General features: G+C 47.4%; 1 protein-coding gene and 1 long non-coding RNA gene across 2 annotated transcripts in view; both read right to left on the minus strand.

The window, feature by feature from the left end:
- The window catches only part of LOC309516450, a 94,195-nt gene that overhangs the window by 65,150 nt on the left and 2,155 nt on the right, over positions 1-26,890 (minus strand). The window lies entirely within an intron of this gene.
- On the minus strand, positions 4,045-26,564 carry LOC309517541 (uncharacterized protein; the record flags this gene model as incomplete). The annotated part of the gene is made up of 8 exons (XM_082196762.1): positions 4,045-4,088; positions 4,192-4,663; positions 14,539-14,606; positions 16,068-16,133; positions 16,576-16,636; positions 16,850-16,932; positions 24,585-24,679; positions 26,474-26,564. The coding sequence occupies 7 exons, from the start codon at positions 26,562-26,564 to the stop codon at positions 4,495-4,497; spliced, it is 633 nt and encodes a 210-aa protein (XP_082052888.1). The 3' UTR covers positions 4,045-4,088; positions 4,192-4,494.

Raw genomic sequence — 26,890 nt, forward strand, 5'->3', positions numbered from 1 at the left:
CGCCATTTTTTAACTGCGTCATAAAAATTTTCCTCTTTACTCACCGTTCTCTAGTCTTTTTTCCTGTTATACTCCATCCCACATACAGTGGTGCCTCGCAAGATGAAATTAATTCGTTCCGCAAGTTTTTTCTTCTTGCGAGTTTTTCGTCTTGCGATGCACGGTTTCCCATAGGAATGCATTGAAAATCAATTAATGCGTTCCTAGGGAAACCGACTTCAGACCAGGTCCGGGGACAGTCTGTCCCCGGACCTCCTCTGAAGGCTGGGGGGGGGACAAGGGCTTTTCTTCCCACCCCCAGCATTTTAAAAAACCCTGGGACAGCGTAGGACTTCTCCGCTGTCCGGGGCGATCTTAAAATGCTGCCGGGCGGCATTTTAAAATCGCCCCGGACAGCGGAGGACTTCTCCGCTGTCGGGGCGATTTAAAAGCCCCTGGGAAGGCAGGCAGGGGGGACAAAGACTTTTGCCCCCCGCCAGCCTTCAGAAGAGGTCCTGGACCTCTTCTGAAGGCTGGCGGGGGCGAAAGTCTTTGCTCCCCCCGCCTGCCTTCAAAAGCTGTCCGGCCCAGGCTTCCCGGACCTTTCCGCCAGCAGCGGCAGCGCTGCCGCTGCTGGCGGAGACTTGCCGGCATGTCGAAGCCTCCCCGGAGATTTCCCTATGGGCTTTCGTCTTGCGAAGCAAGCCCATAGGGAAATTCGTTTTGCGAAGCGCCTCCAAAACGGAAAACCCTTTTGTCTAGCGGGTTTTCCGTCTTGCGAGGCGTTCGTCTTGCGGGGTACCACTGTAGTTCTTAAAATCCTGCTTATGATTCATAAAAACACGACGATCTTGTTTCTATCTGGGGTGAAGGGTTATTAATGTCACATCATGCAGAAAAAAATAGTTTTTTCCTCCCCCCCCCCTTGTTTCAAACATAGTCTCCTTATGGTAATTCATCAGAAGATTTACTTATCCGTCCATCACTCCTGGTCGTAGAGATCCATTAAGCAGCAGTCTTATCAGTCGAGCTTTACTTGATGTATGTACTTTCAGCTTCATTTCCAATCGTATGTTTCCAATTATAATTCCGAGCTGAAGCAACCAGCACGTGCTGATTGGAATCGGCGTCAGGAAGATCTGACTTCACTGAGGGCCTGTGCCAAGTGTTCATCACCCCCATCACTCATATCAGGGGGTGCATTGTGAACACAGCTGGCATGACAGTGTCCCCCCGCATCCTACTTCCCATAGCAGCCCCTTAGTACCTCGTATGGGTCAGAGAGATGTTATTGTAGGCCATATTCCAACGCGCCACCTGGTGGCCCCCCCCAGTGCACCTCTTTGCTGACATCATTTACCTGTTTAGCTGAGGAACTCGGAGTCCCGTTGGCGGCGGGCAAAACCGAGGGGCCCACCACCAAAATGGTGTACCTAGGCATTGAATTGGATACAATTGCACAGACTTCCAGGTTGCCAAAGGAAAAATTAGTCGCCCTTAGAGAATTGATTCAACAGCTTCTTCCATTGAGAAAAGTCGCCCTCAAACAGATCCAGTCTCTATTAGGTCACCTGTATTTTACCTGCCGGGTGGTATCTCCTGGGCGCCCCTTTTGCACCCACCTAGCTCGATTGTCTGAGGGCCTACGTGCTCCTCAGCACAGGGTACACCTTTCCAAGGCAGTTAAAGCCGACTTACAAGTATGGCTTCATTTCCTGGACATTTATAATGGTATATCTCTGTGGCAAGACACAATGCTACTTCATGCCGATTTTCAGGTGCAGTCCGATGCCGCAGGTTCACTAGGATTCAGGGTTTTCTTTAAGGCTGCGAGCCTGGGCTCGAGTGGCAGTTGGTAGGGGTACTATCCTATTGTTATGCAAATGAAGGGGGAAGGAGCGGCATCACCTTCCCCCAAGTAAGGGTAGCCCGGTAAAGGATTCCGGGGGGCGTGGCCTTGTCCTAGGCCTAAGGAAGTGTGGGACCACGGCACGCCCCCACGCAGTGACGCCCGGGGGAGGTCCTAGTTGACTTGCCTCAGCAGGACTCCTCCCTCTGGTGATTAACCCTTCTGGCCTCTAGCCAGTTAGTAGTTAGGACCAATGCCTAAGCCAATACCACTCAATTCCTGTAATCAATAAAGTTGTGGCCTAATTTGACCCATTAACCTGAATTCTTGTGTCCTGTGTCTTTATTTCATCGGGGGGAGGCGGGAACTGTCCACACAAATTGTGCGAGTACTTAGAGCTTGCTAAGCTGACAGATGTAATTAGAGATAAACCTAAAATAGTAAAAGAAGAATGGGATTATCTAAATTATATGAGGGGTAAGGGCTCACCAACAAATATCTGGCTATCGATACCGCAAAAGAAGGGAATAATGATCTGGTGTGCCAAACAAGATTTTTTTGTATACGGCTCGTTCTTTCCTCTCTTTTTTCCCTTTTTATTTTTCTCGTTTCTTTTCCTTTTGTATTTTATATCCTTTGTTTTTTGTATGGGTTTTTTTTTTTGTATGTCTTGAAAGTTAAATAAAGCTTTAAAAGAAAAAGAAAGAAAAAAGAAAAGAAAGGAGATTCCGACTCAACTTCAGGAAGAACTTTCTGACAGCAGGAGCTGCTTGACAGTGGGAAGAAATCCCTCAGGAGGCAGTAGACTCTCCTTCCTTCGATGGCCGGCCGTCTGCCATGGATGATGTTGTGGGGCCCATTGTGTAAATAATGTATATAAAGCAGACAGTTCGGGGAAACTCCCATTCCTCACTACTATGAGCTGAATAAAGAGCATGAAATCCACACTCTACTCCGAGTATATTTCAGATGATTTAGCTGAGATTCCTGCATTGCAGGGGGTTGGTCTAGATGACCCTCAGGGTCCCCCCCGACTCGACAATTCCATGTTGAAAAGGGCATCCAATGAGCCTTTAAAGCACATGATGTTCCACAAGCAATCTGGGTCATTGCAGCTTCCCTCTCACCGACCTACAATCCCCAGAACCCCTGACAAACTACAATTCCCAGGATCGTTTGGGGGAAGACACCTGCTTTTTAGAACAAGGATGAGGAACCTGCAGCTTTCTTTCCCTGGTTTCCTAGGAACCAAGAACGGAAAGCTCAAGTACTTCAAACAGGGTGGTTTCAGGGAGCAGGGTGTATAAAACATTGTTACATATGTTAGGTGTCTCCCCTCTCTCTGCCAAGCGGTGGCAAGAGCCCATGGGGTTCCAGGCTCTCTCCTTTAGAGGACTGAGACATGGAGGAGACTTTCCTTGCTTTAAGAAATACGGTTTATTCACCTGTTTACATCTTCAGTCTGCATGGAGGGAATCCAGATCTTACAGCACAGTCATTGCAAGAGGGAATTGATCCCCACAGCAGGGCAGCCAGTCTTCCCAAGTCAGATCCAGACTCTCTTCCTCCTCCTCCACGTTCTTCTTTCCAGTACCCCTTGCTCAAAACCTCTCTTTTCCTGCCACCTCACACCAAGACTGAGTTCTCTGGCATTTCCAGTTAGGCTCTCCAAGGCCTTGAATTATTTCTTAAAGGCCCTTGCTTGGCCAGGTCCTTTTGCATAGGCTAGCCCAGGAATTCCGCTGTAGCTTGTATTTTTCGCTTCACATTCCAAATAACCCCAAATCATACCATTTATCAATTTATTCAAAGTGTTGGTGCTGACCTTTATAGCCCTAAACGGCCTCGGTCCTGTATACCTGAAGGAGCATCTCCACCCCCATCGTTCAGCCCGGACACTAAGGCCCAGCGCTGAGGGCCTTCTGGCGGTTCCTTCATTGCGAGAAGTGGAGTTACCAGGCAACCAGACAGAGGGCCTTGTTTCACCTGTCCCCAATCATGGAGATTGGTATAACCAATGATACCTTCAGGAATCCATTTAGAAAACCACTTTCCCATGTGTGTGGCATGTGCCATATGGAAAGGCTGTGTACAAACTGGGATCAGACAATTTCCTAAGGTAGTGTGCATATCGTATGTTTCACGCAGACAAAAATGAGAGACATTAGCAGCTTCAGCTAAATGCATCCATTTATTATGGTTCCGCCGGAACATCTGGGAGAGGCTTGGGCAGCAGCCACAGCGGTGCAGGGGGGAGATTCTGCAAGAAAGAAGGGATCTTTAAAGCAGGGGAGAACTCACGCTAAGGGCTGCTTCCCCCTATCCCATTATCTCCTTCCCCCTCCTTCCCCCTGTCCCGTTACCTCCGAGGCAGGTATCCTCCAACTGGGCTCCATTCTCTTCCGGGATGCGGCAGCTCCGAGGCTGAGTCGTTCCCTCGCCGCAAAGCAAAGGAGACATCAGCCGGCGCTCCCAGTCCCGCTAGCCCCAGTCTGGGGCAGGAGGGTGGGGGACCTAGGAAGGGGGCATTTCCTCCTACCTGATCTTACGAGTTCCCGCAACCTGGCCTCTGCATCTGTATGGGCGTCTTGGCTCCGCCCCGGACAGCCTAGCTCAGAAGCAGCAGCCAAGGTTTCCTCCCTCTCTAAAATAACTCGAGATGTTCTTCAAATTGGAGGAAACCTTGTCTGCTGCTTCTGTGGCAGGCAGGGCCGGGGAGGAGCCATGCCTGCACAGAGACGGGGCAGTGGGGAACCGGCGCGAGGGTCCTCATCTGGGAACCGCTGGGATGTTATCTTGCTCTTCATCCCAGGAGCCGGAGCTGAAGCCTCATCCCTGGAGAAATTAGGAGAAATATGAGCTAAGAAGGCAAAGAAAGAACCTGAAATGCAATATATTTCTGCCAACTTTTGAGATGTCATAAGATTTCTCAACCTAGTTGTTAAGCATTTCTAAAGAAGTTGAAGATGGCAAGAATAAGCACAACATGACCTTGTTGGAAATCTAGGTGGTCCTGGACAGCTGTATGCCTAAACTGAAGCCTAAACATGGAGAACTATCTATTTCCCAAAATATTGGCTCTGTCCTGGCCGGCCTAGTTCAGAAGCAGCAGCCAAAGTCTCCTCGCTCTCCGAAATAACTCTAGATGTGGTTTTAATGGCTGCTGATTTTGCGACAAACAGTGCTGGGAAAGAGCCATGCCCACATGGAGAAGGGGCAGTGGGGAAGCAGTGCGAGGATTGACAGCCAGGAACCACCAGGATGTTCTCTTGCCCTTCATGAGCTGGAGCCTCATCCCTGGAGGCATGGCTTTGTGGAGGAAGCAGGACATCATATGAGAATGGGGCGTGGCTCTGTGGAGGAAGCAGGACATCATATGAGAATGGGCTGTGGGAGTCAGGCCAAGGGTGCCTATTGGCCCCTATACTATTCAATTTATATTTAAATAATTTAGTATCTGCACTCAATGACTCAGAACTCCACCCACCGAAGCTCGTAAATCGGCATATTTCGGTCCTGCTATATGCCGATGATGCAGTAATTCTATCTAGAACCCCCATTGGACTCAAAAGAGCGCTAAGAAAGCTCGCAGCATACTGCGAATCTGAATGTCTCAAAAACAACTATCAGAAGACCAAGATACTCGCTTCTGGGGAAAAACCAAAGTTTAGAAACTGGGCTATAAATTAGAACAAGTCACAAACTATAAGTATCTAGGAATGGTGGTACAGGCCTCAGGAACCAATAAACGACACATAAACTCCATCGGGAGCTCAGTGGAAAAAAACGCAAACTGTATCCTTAAATTTTTCAGAGCACAAGGGGGTTTCTTCGTCCCCGCGGCTCTAAAATTATACAAGGCCAAAACTTTGACACAGCTCCTTTATGGATCTTTTCTGAGCTCGCCTTCCTCTGCTTTCTCCCCCCTTGAGAGAGTTCAATCCAGACTTCTTAGAACTCTCCTACAAGTGTCGGGGAAGTTTTGGAAAAGCTTAAAAAACCACCAAAGTCTTAAAAAACCTCCAAAAAGGCTACCACACCGCGTTCTATGAGTTGCTCCTTGAAGTCAAGTCGCAACTGTATTAACGGTGTTAAGAAAAAGGAAACAAACTTGCAAGACGTTTCCGTCTTGCGAAGCAAGCCCATAGGGGAAATTGTCTTGCGAAGCAGCTCAAAAAAGAACAAAAAAAAAACCCCTTTCGTCTAGTGAGTTTTCTGTCTTTCGAGGCATTCGTCTTGCGAGGTACCACTGTATATTGTTTTTCTTTGTTTTTCTTTTTTCTTTGGTTTTTCTTGGTTAAGAGCGGTAGTCTCGTAATCTGGTGAACCGGGTTCCCGTCTCCGCTCCTCCACCTGCAGCTGCTGGGTGACCTTGGGCCAGTCACACTTCTCTGAAGTCTCTCGGCCCCACTCACCCCACAGAGTGTTTGTTGTGGGGGAGGAAGGGAAAGGAGAATGTGAGCCGCTTTGAGACTCCTTAAAGGGAGTGAAAGGCGGGATATCAAATCCAAACTCTTCTTCTTCTTCTTCTTTTGAATCTTATATTGTAATTATGCATTGAAAATAAAATTAAAAAGAAAGGAAGAAACCACAGGCTGTGTACCCACCATACCTTTGGGGCTCATCCCCACTTCCCCTTGGGCGATGTGTCCAGCGAGCTCAGGTGTTGATTTGCTCTCTTCTTAAATCTTTCCTTCCTCTTACCTGTTCTTTTCATGAGGGGGGCTTTGGCAGCAGCAGTTTCCTCAAAATTCTTTTCAATCCTATTCCTCCACTTAAAAAAGAAGAAAAAGAACCTTGCAGTTTTCTCAAATTGTGTTCTAAGCCATAATGTCAAGGGTGTGAGTGTACTTAGGGGGAAGCCTCATAACAACTACACACCCACACACCCCTCGCTGTGGGTTAAACCTCAGAGCCTCTTGGGCTTGCTGATCGGAAGGTCGGCGGTTCGAATCCCCGTGACGGGGTGAGCTCCCGCTGCTCGGTCCCTGCTCCTGCCAACCTAGCAGTTCGAAAGCACATCAAAGTGCAAGTAGATAAATAGGTACCGATCCGGCGGGAAGGTAAAATGGCGTTTCTGGATGCTGCTCTGGTTCGCCAGAAGCGGCTTAGTCATGCTGGCCACATGACCCGGAAGCTGTACACCGGCTTCCTCGGCCAATAAAGCGAGATGAGCGCCACAACCCCAGAGTCGGCCACAACTGGACCTAATGGTCAGGAGTCCCTTTACCTTTACCTATTGTGAATGTGACGGTTCCTACATTTCGGGGGAACTGAAGCCATAGCGGAGAGGCATGCCTTATGCCGCCACCTCATTCAGAACCTAACTACAGTGGTGCCTCGCAAGACGAAAAGAATCTGTTCTGTGATTCTCTTCGTCTAGCGGTTTTTTCGTCTTGCGAAGCAAGCCCATTGACGGATTAGCGGCTTTTAGCGGCTTATCGGTTTAGCGGATAAGCGGCTTAGCGGCTTATAAAAAGGGGGGGGGGAAGGAAAAAAAACCCTCAGGAACTCGCAAGACATTTTCGTCTTGCGAAGCATGCCCATAGGAAATTCGTTTTGCGAAGTACCTCCAAAACGGAAAACTCTTTCGTCTAGCGAGTTTTCCGTCTTGCGAGGCATTCATCTTGCGGGGCACCACTGTACTATGTTCCTCCTTTATAAGTGTCTCCCTTGCAGACAGAAGGGCCCACATTCAATCCTTATTTGCCGTGAGTTAGGTGCAGCCATGGCAGATACCTGTATCTCCACCAGCTGGCATTCTACGCCACCTTTTTGCTTGTTTTCTTGCTGCATCATTCATCCGTCTTGACATCCAAGTAACATCAACAGCTAGAAGCCAAGTCAGGAGAGCAGGGAGGGGAAGAGAGATCAAGGATTCGAATGGAAGAGGGACCTCAAGCAGTTGCGGAAGTTGTGCTGGGACCCATTAGGTTGCCTCCCGAGTCTGGATAATGCATTATTGTTGAAGAGAATACCTGGATTATAAGTACGCCAAAAGAACACGCATGACCTGACGTGTTATTATCAAGCTGCGTTCTTGCTGGACACCGAGCTGCTTTCAAAAAATCACTGAGGTGAGTAGCATAGCATCTTGGATCAGGGAGTCAAAATCTCAGAAGCGTCAATTCGGAAAGCTGAATTGAAGGGAGGCAATAGCGGAAACCAGCTCTGGCCACGTGGGGGCAGCAAAATACAGTTTTTGAAAGCATCTGCATTGCATCCTATGGTGTATTGTCACTTACTAAATGAATACTTGTCATTTGGAAGGCTATAGAAGGCCAAGAAGCAGGTTTGAATTTGTGTTGGGGATCTATCAATAACAGCCTTGGATTATATTAAATAAAAAATTTACCTGGACATGTGCCGAGCTCCATTTTCAGCATTACCAGAACAATTATCCTGGATAGCTCAGTAGAGCACGAGACCCTTAATCTCCGGGTTGTGGGTTCAAGCCCCATGTGGGTTCAAGCCCCATGCAATGCAGGGTTTTGGACTAGATGTCCTCAAGGTCGCTTCCAACTCCACAATTCTGTGATTTATTCTATGGCCATATACTCTGAGGCTAAAGGTTTAGCTGTACCCCCAGATCCATCCCACAAAGTAGCAAGATCGTGAAACTTTGGGAAATTCTTTTTAAAATGAGCCTAGGGCTTGCCATTCGGAAGGTTGGCGGTTCGAATCCCTGTGATGGGGTGAGCTCCCATGGTTTGGTCCCTGCTCCTGCCAACCTAGCAGTTCAAAAGCACAAAGTGCAAGTAGATAAATAGGTACCGCTCCAACGGGAAGGTAAACGGCGTTTCCGTGTGCTGCACTGGTTTCGCCAGAAGTGGCTTAGTCATGCTGGCCACATGACCCGGAAAAACTGTCTGCGGACAAACGCCGGCTCCCTCGGCCAGTAAAGCGAGATGAGCGCTGCAACCCCAGAGTCGTTCCGACTGGACTTAACTGTCGAGGTCCTTTACCTTTTAGAACATGTTTAGGAATGATGAGTGTGTAGGTTGCCATTATAATGGAATGACGTCGTGACTTGAAGGTGTGATGTATACGCAGCCTTAGAGTTAAGAAAAGAGAGGCATGGAAAGGCTGTATGGTTCAACCTTGTACTCAACCAGATATTCACAACAGAAAATATAATCTGGGGACCACAGCTGAGGACCTGCCAAACTATCAACAGCTGTGGACAAGTCAAGCCAGGGAGCCAGGCCACATGCATCAGTGACGGGTGACGCTGATGATGATGATGATGATGATGATGATAATAATAATAATAATAATAATAATAATAATAATAATAATCTTTTCCACTCATCCCTCTGCCCATAAAATATTTCCTTTCCAAATTCAGGTGGGTCAAGGCTAGCTATCTTTACCCAACTCTTGGGGAAAGACACTCTGTAAATGCTCAGAAGTGCTCAGTTCTTTATTATTGTTCTAGAGACGAATGCCAGAATTTCAAAAGAGGTTCTGGGACTAAACCCTGCTAGTTCAAGAAATGCTGATGGGCTAATTTTTTGGATGCAGTTCATGTATGAGTAGCCAGGGAGCATCAGTGCAAGATTTTGCATTGCTGCCTTTTCCCTGAGAGCTGCACCATGTCACCAACCAGGGAATCCAGTCTCCAGAATTAGCAAAATCAATTGTTTTTATCCGTTCAGCTTATCCTCCAGCTGTTAAGTAATTCCAGTCCCTGTATTGATGTAACAGCTCATCTGACCCTTCCAAAGTGGGTGCTAAAATAAGTAACAGGTCACCAAGTGGAAAGAGAGCCTGTGGAGCCAACATAATAAGATGTATGAGGATTTTATTTATAATAATAGGATTCTATTCTATGGGTAGCCAGGGAGGGCCAGGGTGAGATTGCGCCATGTCATCATACAGGCAAGGCCCGTCACATCTCCCCTGTAGGCTGCCAGATGGACTCCAGAAACTGCAGAGCGTCCATTTGCAGTGTGGCCACCTGGGTGTTTGGCTGAAAAGCAGGAGAAGAAGGCCAGGGGACTAGTGATGAGGAGGGCCAAGTCCTGGCGGAGGATGACTTTGCAGCTCAACGCCTGGTGTCCCATCAAATCAGCCATGTCCAGTGCGGTGAGCAGCGCGTAGGGCAGCTGCAAAGCCAGGAAGACCAAGCGCAGGGCCTTGAGAGACTGGGCACACGGAGAGGCCAGGAGAGCACGGGTGATCGCTGTGTAGCAGGCCGCCCTGACTGCGAATGGGAGCGTAAAACCCAAGGCCACTTGCACCAGGCTGACGGCCGCTGTGATGTCCGCCATCCTGCAGAGGTGAACACCCCCGTAGTCCTACCCACTCCAGGGACTGAAAGCAGATCCCACAGAGGAGTTCACAAGAGCTGCCTTTTGTCAGGAACCATCAGGTGACCAGGAGATGCAGCAGAAGAGCATCTCTGACTGCATGGCTTTAAAAGAGGATTAGGTGACTGAACGGAGGAGGGGGCGGTAAAAGGCTACTAGTCCTGATGGAGGAAACAATGCTTCAGAAAAGCTGTTGCAGGAAGTCCCAGGTGGGCAGAGGGCTCTTGGGCTCAGATCCTGCTTGCGGCATTCCCACTTGCATCTGGGTGCTCCCTGGGAGAAGAGGAGTCTGGACCAGACAGGCCCTTGGTCTGATCCTGCAGGCCTTCCTTGTGTGTTTCCTAAGGCAACCGTCTGTCCCCCTGTCCCATTACCTCTGAGGAAAGAGTCCTTCGTCTGGGCTCCAGTCCCTCCCAGGATGTGGTAGATCCCAGGCTGAGTCTTTCCCTCCCTGCAAAGCAAGTTCTTGCTGGAAGCCACTGGTGGGGAGAGTGTTCCTACGACTCCCAAATGTTTTAGAAGGATCCCTTGCTTGCAAAGCGGCACTTTGTGACATCAGCTGGCAAACCGGGGCCAGGCTGCTGGGTTGCCAGGCAGCGGAATAAAGAAAAATAAAATCAGGGGGGTCAAAACGTGCTGGGATGAGGCCACCATGGGTCAGGCCAGAGGGTGCTGTTGGGGTGTGTGGTTGTGTCTCCCCTTGTTGGGCATCTTGCTCCCCCGCCCCTTCTTTTAGCTGTTTGATAGAATCATAGCATGGTAGAGTTGGAAGGGATGCCAAGGGTCTTCTAGTCCAACCCCCGGCAATGCCAGGATCCTGCCCACAGCCAGCCCTGGCTGGGCCCCAAACTCCGACCATCTTCTTCCCAGCCAGATGCACTGGCCCCTTGCAATTCTGCCTGGGCTGGAGAAAGGGGAGAGAGAAACGTTTTGCTCTCTGTCCCTCAGGACATGGATATGAGAGCCACAAAATGCAGCCCTCTCAATATCTCAAGGGCCGTCACAAGGAGGGGGGAGGAATTGCATTGCAGGGGGTTGGGCAGGGCAACCCTGTTTAGGGAAGCTTTTAATGCTTGATGTATTACTGTATTTTGATAATACTGTATTTTGGTTGGAAGCCGCCCAGAGTGGCTGGGGAAGCCCAGCCAGATGGGCGGGGTATAAATAAATTATTATTATTATTATTATTATTATTATTATTATGAATGGTCTTGGGCATTGCGGCTTCCCCCTCACAGACCTACAATCCCCAGAACCCCTAACAAACTGCCATTCCCAGGATCATTGGGGGGAAGACATCTGCTTTTTAGAACAGGGATGAAGAAGCTGCAGTTTCCTCACGCCCATTTCCTAGGAACCAGGAACTCAAGTGCTTCTAACAGTATGGTTATAGGGAGCAGCGTGTATAAAATATTGAATGCAATAGAGTTGTTAAGTTAATTGTCTTAGAATTATTATGGGAATGTCAAGGAGGGAGGGGGAAATGGAGAGTATGGGATTCTGGTGGTGAGTGATGATTGGATGAGGATTTGAAAGGGAGTTTGAATGTAAGACAGTTGAGAGTCAGTTGAGAGCCGTGGGTTCTGGAGGGGGTGGTTGGGCAAATAACTATTCAGTTTAAGGATCAGTAGTCAAAAAGTTTTTGATTTGAGTTTCTACTAAAATGAGGCTGCATTTTAATGTTGTGTTTTAATATTGGTTTTAAGTTGTATTTTAATCAATTGTTTTCATACCTGGTATTAGCCGCCCTGAGCCCGGTCTTGGCTGGGGAGGGCAGGGTATAAATAAAAATATGAATTATTATTATTATTATTATTATTATTATTATTATTAGTCTAGTCGCCATTTTTGTAATAAAGCAGCATATGAGATAAAAAGAATTTGAGGCCATAAGCTCAGGTACACACGTCATCCTACAATCGTTAATGAATCATCCCTACAGTCTCCTTTAGTGAGGGTGTAGTACCTAGATTCTGGATCAAACATTGATTTTTTTTGCTCTTTTCTAGTTTCATAGGTTTATGTTCTGGTTCTAATGATGTAGTAGGGATGGGGCCTCTTTAAATACTGGGGTCTGCCACACACCTTTTTTAAAATGAAATAATTTCCCCTCAAAAACACATGCATAGTCGCTTTAGGTTCTTCACTTACATTTGTTGTGAGACATTGGTGTTACATGCCGTTGGGAAGAAAAGAGGGGGCAGTGTCAGATTTTTGTATAGGCTAAGTAGGCTGAAGCCTAGGGCTTCTAAATCTACGGGGCCTCCCCAGCCTGCCCCCCCCCAAGCGGGCAGCCTCCCCTCTCCCAAAATTGCAAACCCAAGACTTCATGCGAGGGCAGGCAACTCAGGACCAGCAACTATGAGACTCAGGGCAATCCAGTGGGGCCCAATTTGAAACTCTAGGGCCCATTTTGAAAAAAAATTGTGGGGCCCTAGTTCACAGCCAAAGTCTGCAGAATCTTAGAGATATAAATCCGTGTGCTAGGTCGTTTTAACAAGGTCAGCAAAGCCCTTCAGAAATCAGACCTGTTTTTGAGTTCTTGTGCAAGTTTGTACAGTTCACTTCCGGATTTTTTAAAGGGAATATTTTGATGAGCTTGAGAAACAAGCAAAAGCCACCTTGCCAAATGTTAACTACAAAACAAGGAGACAAAGAGTGAGGGAACGGCAAAGAAATGACAGAAGTGCACCTGATGCACTTTCTTCAAGAGATAAGTTTAGGATAAAATCCTTTATTCCTATATTAGATGCACTTGAAGCCAATTTAAAAAGAAATACTGCGTGCAGTATTTCTTTCTAGTGTGAGTGGGCATTGTTATCTTGTAATATGTTCAGTAGGGCCAGTTCTGGGGTGACTTCGGGTACCTGTTTAGTTATTTTGCTTATTTCTGGTATGACTGCACACATTCCTTTTCTGACTGGGTGGGATCTGCTGGTTCAGACACAGCCTATGTCTAAGAAGGCCCCACGAGAGAGCCAGTGTGGTGTAGTGGTTAAGAGCGGTAGTCGCGTAATCTGGGGAACCGGGTTCGCATCCCCACTCCTCCACATGCAGCTGGTGGGTGACCTTGGGCCAGTCACACTTCCTTGAAGTCTCTCAGCCCCACTCACCTCACAGAGTGTTTGTTGTGGGGGAGGAAGGGAAAGGAGAATGTTAGCCGCTTTGAGACTCCTGAAGGGGAGTGAAAGGCGGGGTATCAAATCCAAACTCTTCTTCTTCTCTTCTTCATGAGGAGGAGGTGCGAGGAAAAAACGGTTGTGGCATTGATTTCTTGGGCAACTTGGAAGGGCTGTGGTGGGATCCAGAAATGGCAACCTGGAGCCCCGCTGACCACTTAACCTGCTCTCTTCTCCATCAGCTTGGGACCTTTTTCTGAGATGCTTGCTGGGTATGATAGTATCCTTTGTCGTTGGAGCATCTTTATCAAGATGCGAACAGATCTGCCTGCCTTTGATCAGTTGTGCTTCAAGGAAATCTCACCAGTCCTCTTGTAGCCTTATGAGGCTTTGCCCTCGGGTGGGAAAAATATTGCGCCCGGGAAAGGGAAAATGGGAGACACTCAAGGAATAGTTGAGAAAAAGCTTTATTTCTACCATCCATGAACTGGTAGAAGGAGCAAGTGTGATAGTTCACAAAAACATGCATGAGTTCACAGTCATTTGCACAGAATATATATTCCCCTTCCAGTTCCCTCCCCTTTCTCCTCCCTCAGGAGTCCTGCCCCATGAGTTCCTCTGAGCATGAACAGAAAGCTCCTGTCCTGGACTCTTCCCAGGAAAGGGGGGGGGGTAAGAAGCCAAGGGGTTTCAGAGTGTTCAAGATGCTGCAACTGAATGAGATAAGATTCGTTTCTCAGGCCTGCTCTGACAGAGTCTATTCATTAGCTTCCCCCCCTTCCAGTACAAGTCTTCTTGTACTGATAAAAGTAACGGTTTGCTATGCATCTTGTGAGAAAACAGAGGAAAACTTTAGCTGTGGATTTTTAGAAGACAATAAATGAATTTTGGACAGTTTTGAGGCCTGGTTGGGGTGTGTGTGTGTGTGTGACTTCAGGCCTAGGTGGGGTCACCTGTCCTCACCTTCCTTCACTCTGATTCTTTAATATTTTCCAGCCCAGATAGATATTAACCAAAGGATCTCACCATAGTCATCTCCTTGCCAGGAACAAGGAAGCATAGGAGAATCAGATGCACCACAAGAGCATCTTGAATGGGATGGCTTTCAAAGAGGGCTAGACAATTGCATGGAGGAGAGGCCTATCAAAAGCAACTAACCGTGATGGCTATGCTCAGCCTCCCCTGTGGTGAAGGGAGCAATGCTTGTGAAAAGCACTTGCTGGAAGCCACAGACTCCCCAAATGTGTTTCACAAGGACTCCTTCCATCCGCCCCAGTACCTGAGGGTTGTCACATCTCTCCAGGGATTTGGCCAGAACGAAGTAAATGTTGGGGAAAGGCTCTTTCCCTGCAAAGAAAACAGAGCAATCAGCAAGCGCCTGGCTCCCAGCCATGCTAGCACCAGTCTGGCACATGAGGGTGGGAGACATGGGAAGGAAGCATTCCTATAATATGGGGCACTCAACTGGCATTTCCACTTGCCTGAAGTTGGAGCATTTCCCCCCTTGTTCTGGCCTGCCTCTCTCCTAAGGAAGATACAAGCTCTTGCTGGAATCCACTGGTGTGGAGAGTGTTCCTATGATTCCCAAATGTTTCAGAAGCATCTTTTTGTTCCTTTAGCTGCTTGATATAATCATAGCATGGCAGGGCTGGAAGGGATCCCAAGGGTGATCGAGTCCAACCCCCGGCAATGCAAGGATCCTGCCCACCGATATGAGAGCCACACCATGCAGCCCTTTCAATAAGCAAAGTCAAAAGGGCCATCACAAGGAGGATGAAGCAAGCTTGTTTTCTCCTGCTCCAGAGGCCTTTAGGGCCTGAAACAGTGACTCTCCTTCCATGGAGGTTTTAAGCAGCGCTTGGATGCCCATCAGCCATGGATCATCTAGTTGAGATTCCTACATTGCAGGGGGTTGGACTAGATGACCCTCAGGGTCCCTTCCAACTCTACAATTCTATGCTAAATTGGATGCTACAATTGGATGCTAAAGAGCATCCAATGTGCCAATGTGCCTTTGAAGCCCATGACTTCCCCCAAAATGATTCATGGCATTGTGGCTTCCCCCTCACAGACCTACAATTCCCAGAACCCCTAACAAACTACAGTTCTTGGGATTGTTTAGGGGAAGATATCTGCTTTTTAGAACAGGGATGAAGAACAGGGATGTTTCCTCACCCCCAGCAGAGGCAGTTGAGAGTAGTAGGTTCTGGAGGGGGTGGTTGGGCAACTAACTATTCAGTTTAGGATCAGTAGTCTAGTCGCCATTTTTGTAATAAAAATGCATATAAGATAAAGAGAATTTGAGGCCATAGGCTCAGCTACACACATCATCATTTAGTGAATCATCCATACAATCTCCTTTAGTGAGGGTGTAGGACCTAGGTTCTGGACCAAAGATTGATATCTTTTGCTTTTTTTCTAGGAAGGATGTGGGTGGGGAGAATTTTGGGATTCATCTCCACAGAAGCATTCCCAACCAGGGTGTACATTGGGCTCTCAAATTTAAAGAGTGCCCTGTGCAATGCTAAAATTTGGCACCCCTCCCTCTTGTTCTTCAGCATTGTTTTGGCACCCTCTGCAGCATAGTGCCCAGTGTAAGCACGCCAGTCATGCCACCCTAAAACGGCCCGGGCCCAACCTTGGGATGTGGTGTTGGCATGGGAGAGGATAACGCTCCGTGTCCTGCCCAGGTGGACCACAGAGAAACACTTCACATAAAACTATAGGGATATCTAAATCAGGCCTTCCTCCTCCAGCTGGCAAGATGACTGTGAAACACTTCCCCTGCCACACAAGGTCACAGCATACCTCCACATTTTGGTTGGTTTCGTGGCACCGCTGCTGTGCTTCTGGAGGTTTTCCCAAACCACGACCCTGTGAGGGAAGAAGGACATTGTACTCTCTAGGCGACAGGGGTGCCGTGGGACGTCCCCAATAGTCTTCTTCTGGGGCACAGCACCCTCAAAACTTTCTCTTTCACCCCCTCCCGTCTGCCTCCCCAGTTCCCTCCCTTCCTCAATGTTTGGGGAGCAACTTCCCCTGCCATGGAAGGTCACAGCATGCCTTCAATTTCTGGGTTTCCTCATGGCGCCGATGGGCTGCTGCTTCTTGGCCTTAAGCCACTCTCCCAAACCATGGCCCTGGGAGAGACGAAGGACATTGTATTTTCCTGGCATAAGCATCCACTCTAGGGCACCAGGGTCCCCAGGGCCCTCCCCAATTATTTGGGGCTGGGGTGAGGCGGGCCTGCTCCCCACCCGCGGCCTAGCCCTTTTTGGCAAATGTGGGGAATGGATTCCCCATGGAATTAACACACCACGACTTGCAATGCTTCCCTACAGTGCCACAGCCACTGCAATGCCTTCCTGTCAGAGGAGCTGGGGGACAGGAAGGAAAATAAAAACAGAGGAAGTCACCAACCAGTTATTCACAACAGAAAAACTCATCTGGGGACCACAGCTGAGGACCTGTCAAGCTATCGACAGCGCAGTGCCCTCAATGTTTTCTCTTTCACCCCTTCCTGTTTGCCTTCCCAGTTCCCTCCCTTCCTCAATGTTTGGGGGACAACTTCCCCTGCCACAGAAGGTCACAGCATAACTTCAAATTCTGGTTTCCCTATGGCACCGTTGGGCTGCTGCTTCTTGACCTTAAGCTGCTCTCCCAAACGATGGCCCTGTGAAGAAAGAAGGACATTGTATTGGTTGACATAGGCATCCAACCTAGGGGACAGGGGTCCCGTTGGCCCTTCCCAGTGCTTTTCTTCTGGGGCACAGCCCCCTCGCTTGCTGCTCCTGCCTGGGCAAACGATGGCCCGACCCCTGGCTTGGAAGGAGGGGGGTGAGGGGCTGAGGCAAGACAGGCCTGCTCCCCCCCCAGCTCCGTTTCGCTCAGGTTGGTGCTATGACCTCCTGGCACATGTGGGGAACGGATTCCCCATGGAATTAACATACCACAACGTCCAAGTTGCAATTTTTATACATGGCAGCTTCCCCTTCTTTTATTTGCTTGTGAAGCCTCTGGGCCTCCTACCTTCAGCATTCATTTTCTCTACAAATCTCTCACTATCATCTGACAGGCATCCCTCTTGCAGGGCACTATAAGGCTTGCTTGCAAAGCAGCACTTTGTGACATCAGCTGGCAAACCGGGGCCAGGCTGCTGGGTTGTCAGGCAGCTGAATTAAGAAAAAATTGGGGGGTCAAAGTGTGCTGGGATGAGGCCACCGTGGGTCAGGCCAGAGGGTGCTGTTGGGCTGTGTGATTGTGCCTCCCCTTGTTGGGCATCTTGCTCCCCCACCCCTTCCTTTGGCTGCTTGATGGTAGAGTTGGAAGGAGGGATGCCAAGGGTCATCTAGTCCAACCCCAGCAATGCCAGGATCCTGCCCACAGCCAGCCCTGGCTGGGCTCCAAACTCCGACCATCTTCTTACCAGCCAGATGCACTGACCCCTTGCAATTCTGCCTGGGCTGGAGAAAGGGGAGAGAGAAACGTTTTGCTCTCTGTCCCTCAGGACATGGATATGAGAGCCACACCATGAAGCCCTGACCATATCTCAAGGGCCGTCACAAGGAGGGGGGAGAAAGCTTGTTTTCTCCTGCTCCAGAAGCTCCCAGGACCTGAAGCCGTGGTTTCAGGCTACAAGAAAGGAGATTCCGACTCAACTTCAGGAAGAACTTTCTGACAGCAAGAGCTGTTTGACAGTGGGAAGAAATCCCTCGGGAAGCGGTAGACTCTCCTTCCTTGGAGGTTTTTCAGCAGAGGTGGGATGGCCATCAGCCATGGATGCTTGAGCTGAGATTTCTGCAATGCAGGGAGTTGGACTAGATGACCCTCAGGTTCCCTCCCAATTCTACAATTCTATAATTCTGTGATTTAAAGTGCATCTAATGAGCATTTAAAGCACATGATGCCCCCAAATGATCCTGTGCATTGTAGCTTCCAGGCTCTCACCTTTGTGAAACTCAGCCATAGTTGTAGAAAGAGTGCAGTGCCCTTTCAGGCTATTAGAGCGAGTCTGAATGTTGGGGGGGAGGCAGTTGAGTGTTGAGAGTGGTGGGCTTTAGAAGGGGGGGCAAGGGCGGCTTCCGATTGGCTTCAGGAGCTTCCTGCACTCAGTCGGAAGCCATGTCGGACGTTCGGCTTCCAAAGAATGTTCGCAAGCTGGAACACTCATAATTATTTTATTTGTTGAATTTATATTGCACCCTTTCTCCCGAAGGAGGCCAGAATGACATGAGATGTGGGTCTATTCTTGGCGGTTTCCCGTAGATTTGACACAGCTGAGGCGCAACTGGGAACATTGTGTGAATAAAAACCACTGACTTCAAAGTGACAACACTTACCTGCTTCTTTAATATGTATGTCAGCAATGCAGACCATAGTGGCTCGCTTTCTTATTCTCTTGCTTGCTTGTTTGCTAGTTTCTGGCTTCCTCACATGTAAATGTGGCAGCCACACTTAAAGAACAAATACCGTTGCTTCCATCATGCCTACTTGGACCCATCAACCCTTAAATCTGTGCCCTATATTGCACGCTTACATAATTCAATAAATAAACTCAAACAGCAGCAACAACAACAACAAAAACTGTGGGGCTATGAAAAATTCACTCTGTGTGTTTTGCTGCCTTTTTGTTAGTTATTCCCCTTGCAGAAGAAGAAGAGGGTGGGGCTCTTTGTCTCCCTGCCCATCCCTTTCCCCACAGAAGCAGCCTTCCGCTTTCCTTTCACTTGGCTGAATCAGGCCCCACACGTTTAATCAGATGTGCATCCAAGGGCCAATTCTGACTGTCTGTACTATCTGCACCCAGTTTACTGCACTGTCCTCTAAGGAGGCCTTTCCCATCCACTGTCCTGTTTTCCAAAGAGCGTTGTTGGTAGCGATGGCCTTGGCTATCCATGCCAATGAGCCTTTGATAGTATGTCCACCACTTAGGAGTCCCAACGAAAGCAGAGCAGAAGGGGCGCTGCTGCCGCTATGGAGTTCGTGGCAGAGCTTAGGCTCTTCACTCTTCCTTTAGCATCATAGAGGGACCACAAGGATATTCCAGCCCCCTGCAATGCAGGGATATTTCAACCAAAGTGGGGCTCAAACCCACGACCCCGAGATTAAAAGTCAGGCTCTATTGACTGAGCCATGATTGGTGGTCAGCATTTAATCTCGGCCTCTCTGGCAGTGAGGAGCATTGCACCCCTTTGCCACATTTGGGGGTGTTTTTGGAAGAAGCCGGAGACCACCACTGTATAAATATATATAAATATTACATATTTAAGGTTACATGTTATCTTTATCATCCCCATTCTATAAATCAGAGCTTCCCAATTTTAAATATACGCGGAAGAAGTTCTTGGGGTTTACTGCCCTATGAAAATATTTTAACCCTGAGATATTGGAAGTAATAGCTTGTGTATATATAATAACTACCCTCTAATAACTTAATAATCCATCATCCCTTTTTTTTCTTTATTTATTAGTATTCTTCTAGAAACTGGAGGGATTCTGCCTCGGCACGTACAGGTTGATTCTGTAACAGACCAGAACCAAGATGGAACTGTCTGTACATCATGTTGCCCTGATAAATTTTATTCTCATGAGAACTTTGGAACACAGATTGGCTTTCATATCAATTAGAGCCTGAGGGTTTATCTTCATATTTATGCAATAATCTGGTAGAAACTGTTGGGGCAAATGGATTATATTTACTGATACTGAGCTCTTTCTGTGGTCAGCTATAGTTCCAAGCTGTCTATATAATATAGTTACTTAGAAAAGGAGTTCTATTTATTTCTATAGGGCTTAATTCCTCTATCTTACGCTACTAGTATGGAACACTTATTGCTAGTTTGCTTGCAGAGCAGCACTTTGGGACATCAGCTGGCAAACAGGGGCCAGGCTGCTGGGTTGTCAGGCAGCTGAATTAAGAAAAATACAATCAGGGGGGTCAAAGTGTGGTGGGATGAGGCCACTGTGGGTCAGGCCAGAGGGGGTTGTTGGGCTGTGTGATTGTGCCTCCCCTGGTTCTGCGTATCGCTCCTCTGCCCGTTCCTTTAGCTGCTTGATGGTAGAGTTGGAAGGGATGCCAAGGGTCATCTAGTCCAACCCCAGCAATGCCAGGATCCTGCCCACAGCCAGCCCTAGCTGGGCTCCAAACTCCAACCATCTTCTTACCAGCCAGATGCACTGACCCCTTGCGATTCTGCCTGGGGTGGAGAAAGGGGAGAGAGAAACGTTTTGCTCTCTGTCCCTCAGGACATGGATATAAGAGCCACACCATGAAGCCCTCTCAATATCTCAAGGGCCGTCACAGGGAGGAAGGAGGAAGCTTGTTTTCTCCTGCTCCAGAAGCCCTCAGGACCTGAAGCCATGGCTTCAAGCTACAAAAAGGAGATTCCGACTCAACTTCAGGAAGAACTTTCCGTCAGGAAGAGCTGTTTGACAGTGGGAAGAAATTCCTCACGAGGTGGTAGACTCTCCTTCCTTGGAGGTTTTTCAGCAGAGGTTGGATGGCCATCTGCCATGGATGCTTTAGCTGAGATTTCTGCATTGCAGGGGGTTGGACTAGATGACCCTCGGGGTCCCTCCCAACTCTACAATTCTATAATTCTGTGATTTAAAGTGCATCCAATGAGCATTTAAAGTACATGACATCCACCAAATGATCCTGGGCGTTGGGGCTTCCCTTTTACAGACCTACAATTCCAACCAGAGGCCAACCAGAGTGTATTGAGAAGCAAAGCAGCTAGTAAGCCTGTTGCAAAGTCACATAATAATAATAATAATAATAATAATAATAATAATAATAATAATGTTAGACAACAAAAATTTTCCCAATACATGTTTGCCTTCAGATGTCTTCTAAAAGGAGCAAAGGGCAAGATTCTTTTATTCACAACCAGGACAGATGCACACACCATCTTCTGGCAAAATCCACCCCAGTAGCAACCAGGAAACTATCTGTTTCTTCTTCTTCTTCTTCTTCTTCTTCTTCTTCTTCTTCTTCTTCTTCTTCTTTTTGCAGAGGAAAACAGATTCCACTGTAGATTCTGAACTGACGGGAGGTGTGCCTGTTTTGTGCTTGGGTGAGAAGGAGCCTTGAGTCATCGCCAAGGAAGCTGAGCTGAATGTCTTTCCGCCCCATTGCAAATTCCGTCCTGACTTTGTGCCTTTTCATGCCGTCCTGTCATTCTGGGTGTGAGATCACAGCAATGTCTTTGGGGAAAGCCCTGTTATTTAGGAGGTGTGGGGAAGGTAACAGAGCCCTGTCACTTCCTGAGGCAACCACACATTCATTGTTATGAGCTGAATGTCCTTCCTTCCTGTCCTGTTGACTCCCTATGTAGAGGAGGCAATTTCAAGGAACTTTTCCCACTCTGTTTTCTCCGGGTTTCTTCTCTCCAGGCTGAAATTCTTCCTGAAATTCTCCACCAACTCAACCATACTGCAGTCTCATCAGTACACCACAAATTGCCATTACATTGGCACTGTGGTGTCAGAACTATCAAAAGTACCTTGCATTTTGCTTTGATGGGGGCAGTCGGTGTTTCCTTCTAGCACGGTGTCTTATCTACCAATAATAATAATATTTTTATTATTTATACTCCATCCATCTGGCTGGGTTTCCCCAGCCACTCTGGGTGGCTTACATAAAAAATTGTAAAGCATTAGAGATTAAAAATTTCCCAATGGCAACATTTTTACACCCAAAAACCATTCACTCTTATTTGTTTGCCGGGAGCTTAGATGACATTACATTGAGCAAGTGTTATTCCACATTTTCTAGTGCATGTTCCTGTCGCTTTCCTTATCACAAAAAGTCTGATCTTTCGGGAAAGTGGGTTTGTTGTGCAAAAGCTTCAAATCAATGTAATTGTGCAACCTGAGTTTGTCAGTATGTGATTGAATCTCACCCCAAACAGGGACAGTCTCTTATCTGTTTGGCACCAGCTGCAGAACCATTTATCTGCCTAGGTTTAACGGGACAGGCAGCTTTATTTGTCTTGCTAGAGAGTTGCCTTCAGATGTCTTCTAAAAGTCAGATACTGTAGTTGTTTATTTCCTTGACATCTGACGGGAGGGCTTTCCACAGGGCGGGTGCCACTACCAAGAAGGCCCTCTGCCTGGTTCCCTGTAACTTTACTTCTTGCAGTGAGGGAAATATCACAAGGTGCTTGGAGCTGGACCTCAGTGTCCGGGCTGAATGATGGGGGTGGAGATGCTCCTTCAGGTGGTGAACGGGATGCCAAGGAGAATCCCAGGCAAGGCAAGATGGGAATATCCATTCCTTGCCATCAGCCTCTCAAACCTGGCAATTAGAGGTGATCTTGGCTCCAAACAGGGAGCTACGCTTCTGGAAATCTAGGGCAGCAAGTACCAATATCCACACCAATAGGCTGTGGTGCTTCTGCGTTAGTGGTCCATATGCAACATTTAATATGGAGAGATGTCACCCAGAAGTGACCTCCACAGGGCCAACATCTTTGACAACATTAACTCACACCCCATTCAGCAAAAGTCCTTCTCAATTTTAATTAAATGCTTCCTGTGCAGAAATCCTGCCTGTTAGATCACTTCCTGTTGATCATGACTGGGGGAACAAGTGAAAGGAGGGGGCTTAAATTACTGGTTTCCTCGCACTATTTCCTTTTCCCTTTTCCTTTTTATAGTGATGTTTGCTGGTCTGATATTACAAAATGGACCAGCTTACAGCAGTTTGTGAAACCTGAACCTATGCATATTTACTTAGAAATCAGTCGCACTGAGTTCGGTGATATTTAAAAAGGTAAAGGTACCCCTGCCCGTACGGGCCAGTCTTGCCAGACTCTAGGGTTGTGCGCTCATCTCACTCTATAGGCCGGGAGCCAGCGCTGTCCGCAGACACTTCCGGGTCACGTGGTCAGCGTGACAAGCTGCATCTGGCGAGCCAGCGCAGAACACGGAACGCCGTTTACCTTCCCGCTGGTAAGCGGTCCCTATTTATCTACTTGCACCCGGGGGTGCTTTCGAACTGACAGGTTGGCAGGTGCTGGGACCGAACGACGGGAGCGCACCCCGCCGTGGGGTGTTGCCAACCTCAGGAGATATATAACGCAGGGACTGCAGGTGTAGAACAGTTTATTTTACACCAGATTTTCTTCAATTATGGTAAATCAATATTAAATGCTTTTCAGAAAAACGTGGGTTGGCATTTTTTTGTCATCGACGCACTGTGGATGCTTCAAAAACTTGTGTGCATGAGAAACACCATTTTCACAATATACTCTTGTCTGGAAGCAACCTGAGAGAAAAGTGGGATTAGGGCAATGCTGTGCCAGCTGTTAAGTCTTGCCCTACAGCAAACACAAGAGGGAATAACTAGTGACATGAATGGGAAAGGCTCTAGTTATTTGTTGTTTAGTCGTGTCCAACTCTTTGTGACCCCATGGACCAGAGCACGCCAGGCACTCCTGTCTTCCACTCCCTCCCACAGTTTGGTCAAACTCATGCTGGTAGCTTCGAGAACACTGTCCCACCATCTCGTCCTCTGTCGTCCCCTTCTCCTTGTGCCCTCCATCTTTCCCAACATCAGGGTCTTTTCCAGGGAGTCTTCTCTTCTCATGAGGAATCCAAAGCACTGGAGCCTCAGCCTCAGGATCTGTCCTTCCAGTGAACACTCAGGGCTGATCTCCTTAAGAATGGATAGGTTTGATCTTCTTGCAGTCCATGGGACTCTCAAGAGTCTCCTCCAGCACCATAATTCAAAAGCATCAATTCTTCAGCGATCAGCCTTCTTGATGGTCCAGCTCTCACTTCCATACATCAGAAAAAAAAAAAAAAAAATATTCCAGTAGCACCTTAGAGACCAACTAAGTTTGTTATTGGTATGAGTTTTTGTGTGCATACACACTTCTTCAGATATCTGAAGGTATCTGAAGAAGTGTGCACGCACACAAAATCTCATACCAATAATAACCTTAGTTGGTCTCTAAGTTGCTACTGGAAGTAATTTTTTAATTTTGTTTCGACTATGGCAGACCAACACGGCTACCTACCTGTAACTAGTTCCATACATCACTACTGGGAAAACCATAGCATTAACTATACGGACCTTTGTCGGCAAGCTCTAGTTATACAAATTCAGAAATGTGAGGCTGTGGACCTCTTTGGCCTAATCCAAATAGTGGACAAGTGGGTTTACAGCTAAATGATGCTCAAATGCGGACAGGCCTGAAAACTGCCACTTGGAGTGGATTGTGTTTCCATTCCCGCTGGCTTCATTCGATGCTTCTGCGTCAGCGCTTGTACCTTGCTGCCAGTTTAGTGAGGGAAAACGAGGCATCCTAGGCTCTGTACCTTGCTGTAGGCTAGGGCAGAGTCCGGAAATGAATCATGGATGCTGCGGTGAAAGCTGAACTTTCCCACTGGTGCGTCACTCATGTTCAGCTTATCTTTGTGGGAAAAAGAGAGAGAGAGGCAGTTAGGGGCAAAGGATTCCAAGAAGCAACTTCCCAGGGCTCAGACATACTTCTGCTGCCCAGAATCTTCCTGAATATTTCAGGTTCTCCTAATCCCAATCCTGACATAGAAAGATGTGACTCAAATTAAGACCGGATCAGATCTATAGCACAACATAATAATAAATGAATCTGTTGGAAATTTGGGGAAACGTCCAAGTGGAAACTTTTGGAATGTCGTGTTTTTGAAATCTGATCTTTTAAACATTACTCTGACCATGCCAGCTGCACGTTAAAGATTTCTAATTCATTTAAAGCCCTTAATGGTTTTGGCCCTGTCTACCTAGTCTCCACCTCTGTCATTCAGCCCAGACACAAAGATCAAGCTTCGAGGACTCTTTGACAATTCCCTCCCTGTGAAAAATGAGGTTGCAGGGAACCTAGTAGAGGACACGCTCCCAAGGTTTTTAGCGGGGGCAATTAGAATAAGATCTATTATTTGATCATTGATGTAAACCCCCAAAATGTATTTTCTATAGTTGTTATTACCTCTATCTTCAGTACATTTTATTTTATTTTATTTTATTTTATTTTATTACTATGGCTAGTGGCTGATGCAAATAAAGATTCTTCTGATTCTGACACCTCCCATCAGATGTCAAGGAGATAAAAAACTATACAACTTTTAGAAGACATTTGAAAGTTCTTCTGTGTGTTGGAAGCCACCCAGAGTGGGTGGGGCAGTAGTAGTGTTGTTGTTGTTTAGTCATTTAGTCATGTCCGACTCTTCGTGACCCCATGGACCAGAGCACGCCAGGCACTCCTGTCTTCCACTGCCTCCTGCAGTTTGGTCAAACTCATGCTGGTAGCTTCGAGAACACTGTCCAACCATCTCGTCCTCTGTCGTCTCCTTCTCCTTGTGCCCTCAATCTTTCCCAACACAGGGTCTTTTCCAGGGAGTCTTCTCTTCTCAGGAGGTGGCCAAAGTATTGGAGCCTCAGCTTCTGGATCTGTCCTTCCAGTGAGCACTCAGGGCTGATTTCCTTCAGAATGGATAGGTTTGATCTTCTTGCAGTCCATGGGAGTCTCAAGAGTCTCCTCCAGCACAATAATTCAAAAGCATAAATTCTTCAGCAATCAGCCTTCTTTATGGTCCAGCTCTCACTTCCATGCATCACTACTGGGAAAACCATAGCTTTAACTATACGGACCTTTGTCGGCAAGGTGATGTCTCTGCTTTTTAAGAGGCTGTCTAGGTTTGTCATTGCTTTTCTCCCAATAAACAGGCGTCTTTTAATTTTGTGACTGCTGTCACCATCTGCAGTGATCATGGAGCCCAAAAAAGTAAAATCTCTCACTGCCTCCATTTCTTCACCTTCTATTTACCAGGAGGTGACGGGACCAGTGGCCATGATCTTCGTTTTTTTGATGTTGAGCTTCAGACCATATTTTGCACTCTCCTCTTTCACCCTCATTAAGAGGTTCTTTAATTCCTCCTCATTTTCTGCCATCAAGGTTGTGTCATCTGCATATCTGAGGTTGTTGATATTTCTTCTGGCAATCTTAATTCCGGCTTGGGATTCATCCAGTCCAGCTTTTCGCATGATGAATTCTGCATATAAATTAAATAAGCAGGGAGACAATATACAGCATTGTCGTACTCCTTTCCTAATTTTGAACCAATCAGTTGTTCCATATCCAGTTCTAACTGTAACTTCTTGTCTCCTGTTTCTTCTTGTCTCCTGTTTCTCAGGAGACAGATGAGGCACTCCCATTTCTTTAACAAACTTGCCATAGGATGGTTGACACAGTCAAAGGCTTTTGTGTAGTCAATGAAGCAGAGGTAGATGCTTTTCTGGAACTTTCTAGCTTTCTCCATAATCCAGCACATGTTTGCAATTTGGTCTCTGGTTCCTCTGCCCCTTCAAAATCTAGCTTGCACTCCTGGGAGTTCTCGGTCCACATACTGCTTGAGCCTGCCTTGAAGCATAACCTTGCTAGCATGTGAAATGAGTGCAATTGTGCGGTAGTTGGAGCATTCTTTGACACTGCCTTCTTTGGAATTGGGATGTAGACTGATCTTCTCCAATCCTCTCACCACTGCTGAGTTTTCCAAACTTGCTGGCAAGTAGTAGTAGTAGTAGTAATCCTAGGCATTCATTTCATAAAGGTAAAGGGACCCCTGACCATTAGGTCCAGTTGTGG

Source organism: Podarcis vaucheri (genome assembly GCF_965113315.1).
Source record: "Podarcis vaucheri genome assembly, chromosome: 13".
NCBI lineage: Eukaryota > Metazoa > Chordata > Lepidosauria > Squamata > Lacertidae > Podarcis > Podarcis vaucheri.